This window comes from Mytilus edulis, chromosome 4 (assembly GCF_963676685.1).
Source record: "Mytilus edulis chromosome 4, xbMytEdul2.2, whole genome shotgun sequence".
In the NCBI taxonomy this organism is placed as follows: Eukaryota; Metazoa; Mollusca; class Bivalvia; order Mytilida; family Mytilidae; genus Mytilus; species Mytilus edulis.
Window position 1 is genome coordinate 31,997,750 of NC_092347.1, and position 12,687 is coordinate 32,010,436.

Here is a 12,687-nt window from a genome sequence, read left to right on the forward strand (position 1 = left end):
CTGGGCTATATAAAATGAAGCTTTCAGTGGCCGGTTGTTACCTTTAAACGTCAATTTTAATCTAGCATCGTACTACAGGACATGATATATAAGGTATGGAGATGTTATTTTTACAGATCAGCTAAATTATCAATAGTAAAGGATCCTTCAAATTAATGTAAGATACAGTCACAGAAAATAATTATATTTATAAGTACGACAGAGCCAGTGACAACTCTACAACAGATTTATCCATCGGATCACCAGCATTGATGGTGATACATGGCTGTGTACATTATGTATATATAACTCGTCTAAACATCAACCCAACAATGTTAGATCTGTAAATTTGCTTTTGCAAATTTGTTTGTTCTTCCCTCGCCGGGATTCGAACCCATGCTACTGAGATATCGTGACACCAAATCGCCTGCACTGTAGCCGTCCCGCTAGACCACACGATCACCTGGGCTTCATAAAATGTAGATTTCGGTGGCCGAGTGTTACCTTTCCACGTCAGTTTTAATCTAGCGTCGTACTACAGGACATGATATATAAGGTATGGAGATGTTATTTTTACAGATCAGCTTAATTATCTATAGTAATTGATCCTACACAATAATGTAAGATACAGTCACAGAAAATAATTATATTTATAAGTACGTCAGAGCCAGTGACAACTCTACAACAGATATATCCATCGAATCACCAGCAGTGATGGTGATACATGGCTGTGTACATTATGTATATACAACTCGTCTTAACATTAACCCAACAATGTTAGATCTGTAAATTTTCTATCGCAAATTTTTTTGTTCTTCCCTCGCCGGGATTCGAAACCATGCTACTGAGATATCGTGACACCAAATCGCCTGCACTGTAGCCGTCCCGCTTGACCACACGACCACCTGGGCTTAATAAAATGAAACTTTCGGTGGCCGGGTGTTACCTTTCCACGTCAGCTTTAATCTAGCGTCGTACTACAGTACATGATATATAAGGTATGGAGATGTTATTTTTACAGATCAGCTAAATTATCTATAGTAAAGGATCCTACAAATAAATGTAAGATACAGTCACAGAAAATAATTATATTTAGAAGTACGTCTGAGCCAGTGACAACTTTACAACAGATTTATCCATCGGATCACCAGCAGTGATGGTGATACATTGCTGTGTACATTATGTATATACAACTCGTCTAAACATTAACCCAACAATGTTAGATCTGTAAATTTGCTTTCGCAATTTTTTGCTACTGAGATATCGTGACACCAAACGCCTGCACTGTAGATCTGTATATTTGCGAAAGCAAATTTATAGATTTTACATTGCTTTCGCAGATTAACAACATAAGAACTGATTTTTACAGTTCGTTCTTATGTTATGTTGTAATGTTACACCTATACCTATAAGCTGTATTGCTTTTGGTTTGAAATAAACTATTAAACACCTCTGTCCCAGATGAGGGTAGGATTGGGCGCCCGCTAATATGTTAAATACTTAGCCATTAAAAGAATAAATCTAATACATTATATGTTTAGATGAACTAGAACATTTTCTTTGTGAGTATTATAAATATATAATACAGAATATTAGATCACGATCGAAATAGGTATTAAACGACAAAAGGTCTACTGTTTGGTTTTGTTTCATTTAGGAAAGAAAACTGAAGAGACCAAATCAAGGAAAAATGTTGTAACAGAAAACGGTTAGTATATGAATGACATTGATTTTTCTTTTGAATTAATTATTTAATATTTACACTTAAATTTTGGATGAATTATATAAAAAGTATTTTTTACTCTACGCAGTAAATCAATTATTTCAAGATTTTATTTGAAATACTAAATAAAGTTGTTTTTTTAAATTCTGATGTGTATCAACGACCACCTTAATGCGTCCGAAAAGAGTATCTACTTCTTCTTTCGCGGGGATCAAGGATCACGATAATTCAGCGCTTTGGATAATATATTTTGCAAAAAAGTGTTATACATAATTTTAGGTCACCGGTATTAACGTGGGGAACTGGATACTATAAATATGAGAACTCTATAAATATGAGAACTAACACCGATGGAATCAGGAGGTTTAGACAATATTTTGATCCTGCAACATTTGATTGTAATTGAAAATTTTAGTTGGAATGGGGTTGGTATAGGTATAAATTTTCAAACTCATCTTTTAAATATAAAAGTATTTTTCGAGTGAACTGATTTATTATGAAGGTTAGCCCAAGTTGATGGCATCGATGCCTCTGTTAGCAAAGGAAAGCTTAAGAAAGGATCTTTTCTCTTTTTTTATGTTTTCCCATGCAAACTGGTTTTAAAGACGTATATCAGAAATGGAAGCTTTACGCTTTATTTGTTTGAATGAGGGTTTGTAATAGTGGTTTTCAAACATAAGTTGTACAAAGAGTGAAGTTTTGAAAGAGCCAATAAATAAAACGTCGTACAAAATGTGATGAATACCTAACTGCTGTTGTTTGAATAGCAGGAGGTCATTAACGGAGACATCACAGAGAGCAGGGGATGTATAGTGATGATGGCCATAGCTTCATCTACGTCTGCAAGAGAGTTGAAATGTTTTTCACAATCATCGAGCTATAGAAAGGACTATATAGAATTTATGTACCATCAACTTTGTTATTGCAACCATATAATGTCGCATTTCCCAACTGTCAAATTCAGCGGTCCCTTTTTGTCTACAGAGATGTTTTGCAAGATGAGGAATGTTAGTCTTGTGGTTTATTATTATGAAGATGCGAACTAACATAGAAATACTGAATAATCAGTCTGGTTGAAACGCTGGCAAACAATGACGCTTCTTGTGTTGTTGGTGTTTGATATATTGACTCACATATGTTAATTTAGTCTTCCGTTCGTTTCACTGTTATGCATTAATCAGCAAATGTTACACTCCATTCTGTAGACGACATTTGTTGATTTAAAATTCAGATCATCGTAACTTCTAGTAAAATTAGACTTTTTAGTTAAACTGCTAGTGAATTGAGTACATATTATTAAATTCCACAGGTTTTGATGCCATTGGAATCATATTTTGAAATGTGTCAGTGTTGTTCAGAGTCATTAAATGATATTTCAATGGAATATGATTTAATTTACTGAATGGTCATTAATATATCTATTTTTTACTTCTTTGTCTTTCTATATATCAAAGGTTAGTAGTCATAGAAGAATGATTCATCCCATTTGTATTGTCACTATTTTGTATTGTATATAAAGTGAACAACAATAGCATAGTTTTAGTTCATTCTGTTGTTTGGTGTTCAAACATGCTTATATTGTTCTCTTATTGACAACTAAGATAGTAGAACTAAGATCATTATTGGTCGACAATAGATAAATAATTTCAGAGATTGATGCATGGATTAGAGTAAGGATTTTTTTATGAACGAAAACTTAGATTGTCAAAAATTGATTATATTGAGCTGTAAAAAAAGGGTATATTTCTTTCGTCATTTCTAAAAATCCCAAATTCTTTCACTCTTTTTTCTTTAAACTTCTAAAATCGCCCCTTGTTACGTCTAAAGTATTTATATAAACAACAGAAGATTTGTAGATCATGTCGCCGAGAAAACATATTATCGATAAACATAACCAAAATACTTCAAGCTGATAGTGTTCGTAATATAACTGTAATGTAAAAATCCACCTGTCAGTACAAAATACTAAGTTTTGCGTCAAAAAGAGCTTTTACTTTTGTAAAAGAAAAACCTAATGTCTTGAAAGGAACTGTAGTACTCATATCTTAGGAGTTTAGCGTCACATGTTATTTGTTATTTTTACACAACAAAAACTGAATGCCTTGTACAAATTATGATTTAATTTTTTTTCAGCTAAAAGTGAAAATACTGGCGATAACAGATATTATCAAGATTTGTTGATATGGTCATTGTTTGCACACAGACCTAGACTTGCCCTGTTGTTTTGGAAATGGTCTGAAGATAAATTAGGTTTATTTTATGATATAAAAGATAAAATAAAATTTAAAAAAAACACAGAAGAATATGCAACTGCAAATGTATTTGTTAACTAAATAATATTAGCCATACTAAATAGTTTATTTTAGAGTCTATAAGCATATTGTTGAAATGTTTCTTTTTTAATTTCTAGGAGTTTTGACCTGTTCCATTATCTGATTGGTCAAATATTTGTTTGATCATTCATCATAAGCATTATTTATATAACCTATGTTCTTATTGTAGTGACAGCCTTGTTAGCTGCTGCTTTATTAAAACGTATGGCGCTTAAAGCAATAAAAGTTGCAGACAAATCTGTGTATGAAGAGTTGATGGACCATTCAAGGTATGCATACCCCTTTCTATGGATTACCCGTAATTTCTTTGACGAAAATCCTTAGTAACTACTAGAGACGATTAACATGATGATGGTAGGTCAACTGTATACCGCCATCTCGGATTGTAAAATAACAGTTAACTATAGGTCTAGCTCTTTGTATAAATCTGCAAATTTTGAAACAGATTTATAATTAACGGGTTATACTGTTTATTGGAATAATGAAAAACAAATGATGTATTGTTAAAATTTGGCTGATTTATCAATTAATAAATATCTGTGTATGTTCAAGTCAAATTATTAACTTACCCACCTAAAGGGAGATTACTCAAAAAGTATTTTTTATGAAGGAATGATAGAGCAATTTTCGATTTACCCTGTCGCAATAAAACAAGGTCGGTCATAACATTTTATTTTTGTTTTCGTGAAAAATATTCTTAAGAATGAAATTATCTTCTCAAAATTTTATCTCATAATTCCTTTTTTATTTACAAAAATGTGTTTTGTGATGAACAATCTGCAAATTTGGGTAATTTTGCACGACATATACCTTGGAAAATAGCACGGTGACCCTTACTACTAAATTAATTATTATTGAAAAAAGCACGGACAAATCAATATTATGGCAAAGCAAAAGAAAATTTTATCTGAGAAAGTATATATACACATGGTCCACCAAAATTGTCTTTCTCTCTTTTAAAGTTCATAAAGATTTATTTGTCAAATTTTTAAGAAGGTATGATTTAAATGACAATCAAAATATCAAAACACCAAGTAAAACATGATATTGAATGGAATTGTGAAAACTCTAAAGATGCAAACTAAAATGTGGACGCCATATCAAACACTTTTGCTTTAGTCATATAAGTTGATAAGTCAAACGTCATATGCAGTAAAGGACTTTTACAAACATCATTTATAAAGTTTAAATGCCTATTTTTGGACTTATGTATTTCTATATATTGTTGTTTTGCTTTGAGATTTTTTTGTTGTTTTCGCAACGGCATTGCCAAGTAGTTTTCTACTTTTCACCCAATGACTTGAATTATTTTTGACGTATTTTTGACGTCTCCTCTATAAGGTTATTAACAACTCACAATTTGACTTAGGATGAATTCAGGTAATCTTATGTATGTTCTTTTTGGTCATATATTTATCAGTTATGGACTTTTGACGAGGTCAATACGTTATGTATTGACCTTCTCAGATTATATTTACCGAGGACGAAGTCAAATTTTATTTGAAACACGTGATCGTTATAATATCCAATGGAAAGAGAAGAATGCTACACCATATGCAATATAACTTCGCATTTATACATCCCTGTGTGTGCTTAGGTTTTAGTGTGCTTGAGTGATATAATTATTGAAAAAACTCTTTGGACGCCTAACATCTATACCATGCGTTAATTAAACCTACATTACTTGATATAATCAATACGTTTCTGTAAGGTTTTTTTTTTGTTCGCCGGAAACATAATCAGTTAAACAATAGGCTAAAAATGCATTTGTATAATATTATGGTTGAAATAAGGATAAAGGAATTAACCTGAATTATATAGGAAACTGTGAATGTCACATAGCCGTAAGCTCTTTACAAAATATCTAGTAGAACCACTGAATTAGGATATGAAAGATGTGTTTCAAAATTCGTTATGTGTAAGATAGACATACAGCAAATGTTTTCTATGAAAAAGATGAATCGAAAAAACAATACAAAAATACACGTTTTTGAATAGAAAAATAAAAACACTGGACTAAACATTAATCTTTGAGAGCTTCATGAAAGACTTTATGTTTTTCCCTAAGTCTCATAAAATTGAGCATTTAAATGAGGAATATGTAAACGAAACAACAACCCAACCAAAAGCAGATAACAGCAGAAGGCCACTATGGGTCTCCACGCAGCGAGAAAATCCCGCACCCTGAGGTGGGCTTAAAGATGTTTGCTAGTTCAGAGAAAATCTACGTCATACTATACTCCAAAACATTAACTGAACTAAATTGTACAATTACATACAAGATGCGGAGGAGTTTTTTATGATATCTTAACTTTCCCCTATATCTCTAGCCAATGTAAAATAAAAAAAAAACCAACAAAGCAAAACGCACAAATAAACTCAATTTAGAAAAACGACGAGTCCGATGTCAGAATAAGTAACAAAAGAAATTAAGCAAAATGACAATGATACATAAATTAACAATGAACTATTGGCAGTTACTGAAATGCCAGCTCCAGACCTAATTTAAACTGATTGAAAGAGTATGTCTTCATCATACCATCATAAAATAAATTAGAAGAACATACCCGTATCATGCCAACAACTGGTTTTAGAATAAATTTGTTTATTTCCGTTGCAAAAACCATATGAGTGAATCAAAATGAAAACCAAAATATACCATCCTTAATGGCCTGACAACCGTATTATAACTATGTCCCTTTTTAATAAGTCTGTTTAAAGGTTTGGTTAGATTTGGAGATGAATGTCGACATTTTTGTGCTTTGTAAACCATAATATTATAAATGATAGGTATTGAGACTTTTCTTTTATTTATATAGACTTTTCGAAAAACGGTCCTTGAAAATACTGGAGACACTTTACAAGGAATATCCAAGTGAAGCAACGAACCTCATGACTTCTGTATGTACTGTTTGGGATATAGATATAAGTCCTCTGCGCTGTGCATACGAAAGCGAATTTTATGACTTTGTAGCTCATGCATGCTCTCAAAGATGCCTTGATAAAATATGGTATAATACACAAGATGCATCAGCTGGGGCGAGTCAAGAGGTACACTAATTCGTATTGTAGCTATAATGGATGTTTCCATGTTATTTTAAAAAAAGCTCTATTGATAGCTTACGGAAGATATCTAACTGCTGGCTTAGGCGGCAACATCTAGGTTATCAACAGCGTTTAAACTTGTTTTATCTTAGGAACCTAAAATTTATTTTGACGGTAGATTAAAATTTGCAAAACTACAATTTTAAACATAGATTTTTGCGCTTGTTTTCGAGATAAGACAACTATCCAACCATTAAAAATGACGTAGACGTGAGTAATTATTGTAGATCAGCTAAAAAGAAAGGCCCATACATGATTAAATTTGAACAATTCAATCGATAAATCAACTGCTTCAATTCTAACAAACACTTTTATGAAAAAAAATATTACAAACAAGAACAAATGTCAACCATTTTGTTTTTACGCTAGACGCGTCTACAAAAGACCCATCAGTGACACTCGAATCCAAAAAAGTTTAAAAGGCCAAATAAAATACGAAGTTGAAGAGCATTGAGGACCAAAATTCCTAAAATTCTTGCCAAATATAGCTAAGGTAATCTAATCATAAAACGCTCTTTATTGTGGACTAACACATACACAATGTGGCGGGGTTACACATGATCCCGATCGCTCAACCTCCCCTCGTAACATGAACAGGGGTGTTATAGCACAACGAAAGTGCAAACTGTGAAAATCAGTTGTATATGAACAACCCCAAAAGATTGGTATCAAGCACAACAAACAAAAAAAACATAACACATTAGACAAAAATCAACGATATAAGAGTCTTGCAGTTCCTGTGGTCATTCATTTTGTCTTTTGTTTTTAAATGATGTTTCATCCTCCCCTTTTTTAAATGCATCACAACCTTTGATGGATACTGGAAAAACGAAAAAATTATGGGTTAAACCTTGTTGTTTGGGTAGAGAAACCTCGATTTTTTATGGCAATGTTAAACTTTCTTTCAACAAAATCAGAAAAAAAAATCTTTTTATCATCACACACAACAGTTTCACTTGAAATAACAATAAATGTGCAGAGACACTATCATTAAATCATAGAAACATATTTTGTGATTAGCGTCTATTTGTACGATGTAGTTCTAAGAAACTGGTTATAAAGGACGTATTGATTCCGAATTAGTTTCATATGTGTATTTTCAGTCCATTCACAAAAAAAATGTTTGCATTATAAAGAGTCCTTGTCAAAGTACATAAAAATGAATATAAAAACCAGGAACATAAAAAAGGAAAGTCCCTAATCAAATGGCAAAATCAAATGATAAAAAAACATCAAACGAATTGACAACACCTGTCATATTCCTGAATTGGTACAGGCATTTTCAAATGTAGAAAATGGTGAATTAAACCTGGTTTTATAGCACTTAACCTCTCACTTGTACGACAGTCACATCAAATTCCAATATATTGACAACAATGCGTGAACAAAATGTCACCAATATGGTTACAACAACAACACAAGCCCAACCAAAAACTGACGAGAAGTTCAAAGTACAGAATAAATACTGCAAAGTAACAAAGGAGTAGGGACATTAAGGCCTGGTTTTGGCCCAAGAAAAAAAATGTTTGATTACTATTTCAAAATGGCACATAATGTTTAAAAATGCGTAGGATCAAGTAATATAAATGAAAAACAGAAATATTTTATCTGATGACGTCACAATTACGTCATAATATGTACTGTTTTCACAAAAAAAAATGAAAAATCCAGAATTGATGCAGTTTTCTATCTTTTTTCCATAGTGGAAACATCGCTCACAGCCAAAAAACAACAAAATAATTCAACAGAAGCCTTATTATAACTATTGACATAAATTCACCAAATATAAAGTTGTTTCTTGGGTATGCACATACTTGTTCAATCTAAATTGTACTTCAAAATTTGATGAAAAACAAGGGAAAACTTGAAATTTTAGAAAAAATGCAAATTTAGTCATGATTTGTTGCCATGGTTACTTGTTCAATGACAAATTTGTTTTGTTTTTCTGAATACCTTGTACCTAGTTTTCAGTTATTTAAGTATATGTATGATAACTTTTAAATTTGGAGTAATTTTTGGGCCAAATAAAAAAAAAAGGCAGAGGACAGCACAAAATCAAAACAATGAAAACCACATCGACTTCACAATTACAACAAACACAATATAATAAACAATATTTTGGCAATATGTAATAATATATTTGTTTATTTTTTTTTTAAATTTTATCTTTAATCATTTGCTGTACTTATAAAAAGACAGGTAGTGAGTGGAAGTTTAGAGTACTGAGAGCTCCGCGTACAAAATTTATTTTACATTACGTAAGTTGAAGTTTATAAATGATTTGTTATAAGGGCAATCGATAAATTAGTATTTTATACTTCGATGCTTCACATACTTCGTAATTTAAAAAAAAATAAGGAGATGTGGTATGATTGCCAATGAAACAACTATCCACTAACGTTGAAACAAAGTAGATGTAAACAATTATAGGCAACTGCATACCCTTCGATAATAAGAAAAAAAAATCATACCGTATAGTCGGCTTTAAAAGGCTTCAACATGATTAAAAGGGGAAAAAATCAATTTCAATAAAAGAAAAAATGAAATTCAATTAAATGCTCAAATATAGATATAAAAAATTGACGTTGTTAAAAATAATATATTTGATATCGGTAGTTCATCACTTTTTTAAGATGGATTATATTCTCCAAATCTTGAAATATAACGAATACTATTTTGCTTTTTAAAAGAGCTATGCATATGGCGTTGCTATATCATTACTTTTAATGCAGCATTTTCTTTTTAGATTATCTTTTTAGCAGCTGTTGTAACATACAGTGCTTTTCTGCTCACGAATCTCAAAACAACGGACCATTTTGGTGTATATGAAATATGTGTGTATATTTGGCTGTTTTCTGACATGATTGAAGAATACTTGGTAAACACATTTTAACCTTCAGTGTTCATTTTTCTTACACTATTACCGAATTTTGAATTTTTCGAAAAACTAAGGATTTTCTTATCCCAGGCGTAGATTACCTGAGCCGTATTTGGCACAACTTTTTTTAAAATTTTGGATCCTAAATGCTCTTCAACTTTGTACTTGTTTGGCTTTATAAATATTTTGATATGAGCGTCACTGATGAGTCTTATGTAGACGAAACGCGCGTCTGGCGTACTAAATTATAATCCTGGTACCTTTGATAACTATTTACAGTTTGATTTGTCAAAGAAATTTTGGACAACGTTACATCTTGTATTTCATATATGATTTGAAGAAAAGCCGTCATTGCGATAACAGTGAAGGTACCCAAATTGCACCCTTTTTGATATTTTGTCCTTTCTTCATTTAAGATAGATTTATCTTTTTTTTTAAATTTTGGTTCATTTATATATTTTACAGTTTGGTGTGACATCGATTTTTATTTAATAAGTACACGTTTAGTTAAGGGGTCAGCTAAAGCCCGCTTTGGATGTAGGATTTTCTCGGTGTGTTGAAGATCGATAAGAGCCTTGGACTGTTTATGCTCTTTGGTCGGGTTTTTGTCTGTTTGTACATTCCCCATTATCATTCTCAATTCTAAATTGTATAGTGTCTAAACAAAAAGAGTAAGATTTCTGTAAGATGAGTGCAAATCGGGTCCTTGGTGCAATTTGGATACTGTGAAACTAATTTTGAAATTTTGTGTTAAGAACTCTTTCAGAGCAAAAACCACATATTCCGCAGCTGAAACATTGACACTTACGTTCACATGAAGCAATACTAGTGATAAAAAAAATGTCTTTCTATCATTTTCATATACATTATAAATGTATAGACATCCGTGAACTTAGATAAAAATCATCAAAAGTAATTTAGTACCGGTCTTTGTAAGAATCATGCAGGTTCCTGTTGATGGGCGATTCTTGACCCCTCTTCAAATGTCTTTATATTTTGTTTATGATGAAGGTATGGTATGAAAATAAGTTTTCTGTATTAATTTTTTCTTTTCAACTTTGGTTGCCATGGAAACCATCCTTACAAAATTTTGCCTAAATACGTCCATAAGTAGCCTTTGAAAATTGAAATATAAAGGATTTTAAAGAACCATAGAAATAAAGTTAATCAATACAAACAATATGTATATTTACAGTATTGACAAACACAACCCCAAACTATACAAAAACGTTAAAATTTTGAATTTACTAAATGGTTTGTTTCCATAGTAACCATTTAAAAATGTGTTAAAATTCGAAAATGAAAAATTTCAAAAACTTTAAAATTTTAAATCTGTTTATCTCCCAAGATTAACAATACCATGACATGTCATTGACAAATTTTGAAAGACCACATTCTATATATTCAGAAAATAAAAAGAAAGTCGTGTGTTTTTTTTTCTTTAAAAAAATAATTTTAGTCAAAAATTGTCAATTTTCACCAAAATTCAGATTACCAAACAGATGAATACTGAAACATTTTGAACTTAAAAAGCTAAAACATTCCATTTATGCGTGCATTCCTGACAAAATTTGGTAATTATAAATGAGGAAATATGATTGATAGAGATATTTTTGTAGAGAAGGACATTTTTTCTTTCTGGGCATGGTGCCCCCCCCCCCCTTTTTTTTCAAAATTCAAAAAATCATTAATAAATTTAAAAAATGGAATTCAATTGTGAACATTTTGAGCATTAAAACATGAAATTTCTTCAAAGGGTGAGGGCAATAATAGAACCCCCTACACCATTTTTATATATTAGATTGTTTTTTAGAAATGGGGAATATCTTGCATCAATGATTATTTGTCCCTTCAATATATATCAATGAGTGGCTTAACAATTCCATTTAAATGTTCTTTGTATCTGTCGTTTTTTCTTCAAAAGCAAAAAATGAATTTTACCCCTATGTTCCATTTTAGCCATAGTGGCTAAGTTTCTTAAAGTACAAGGAAATAAAAAACTAAATTTATACAAGATTATAACTCCCAAGTTGGGCTGAAATTGATTAAGCATATTCAATATCAAAAGAAGATTTTTTTTTTAAAGGAAGCAAACTAGATGAACAAATTGTGAAAAATTTCTTTAAAGGGCTATAACTCCATACGGATTCAATTGACAATTCTGGTCATATAAACTTATTTGTAGATCCTACTTTGCTGAAAGTTGTGCTGTTTACAGTTTATCTTTGTCATTAATAATATTCAAGATAATAACCAAAACTGCAAAATTTCCGTACAATTAACAATTAAGTGGCAGCAACCCAACAATGGGTTGTTAGATTCATCTGAAAATTTGCTCTTAAAAGGCTTTAGTGTTTGAGATATGAGCTACACACTGCATTTTACCCCTATGTTCTTATTTTACCCATGGCGGCCATGTTTTTTTTTACAAAATAGAAAATAGAACACAAACTTAATTCTAGATATCCTAAGGATCATTCAGTTTATAAGTTTTACTGGAATTGGTTAAGTAGTTTCAGTGGAAATGTTTCAAATATTTTACACCGGACAGACGACAACGGAAGCAAAGTGATGGCAAAATTCACAGTTCCTTTGAAACGGTGACCTAAAAAAACTACGTCCGTTCTATCATAAATAAACTGAAAATAAAAAATAAAAAATTTGTACCA

The 12,687-nt window shown here is 31.3% G+C and overlaps 1 protein-coding gene across 1 annotated transcript in view; it reads left to right on the top strand.

Annotated features, from left to right (window-relative positions):
* LOC139519461 (transient receptor potential cation channel subfamily M member-like 2) overlaps positions 1 to 12,687 on the top strand; it is a 71,893-nt gene that overhangs the window by 43,864 nt on the left and 15,342 nt on the right. Inside the window, exons 14-19 of the mRNA XM_071311565.1 lie at positions 1,637 to 1,687; positions 3,836 to 3,952; positions 4,205 to 4,304; positions 6,855 to 7,086; positions 9,336 to 9,398; positions 9,887 to 10,018. Coding sequence (XP_071167666.1) covers positions 1,637 to 1,687; positions 3,836 to 3,952; positions 4,205 to 4,304; positions 6,855 to 7,086; positions 9,336 to 9,398; positions 9,887 to 10,018 — 695 coding nt within the window. The remainder of the gene's footprint in view (positions 1 to 1,636; positions 1,688 to 3,835; positions 3,953 to 4,204; positions 4,305 to 6,854; positions 7,087 to 9,335; positions 9,399 to 9,886; positions 10,019 to 12,687) is intronic.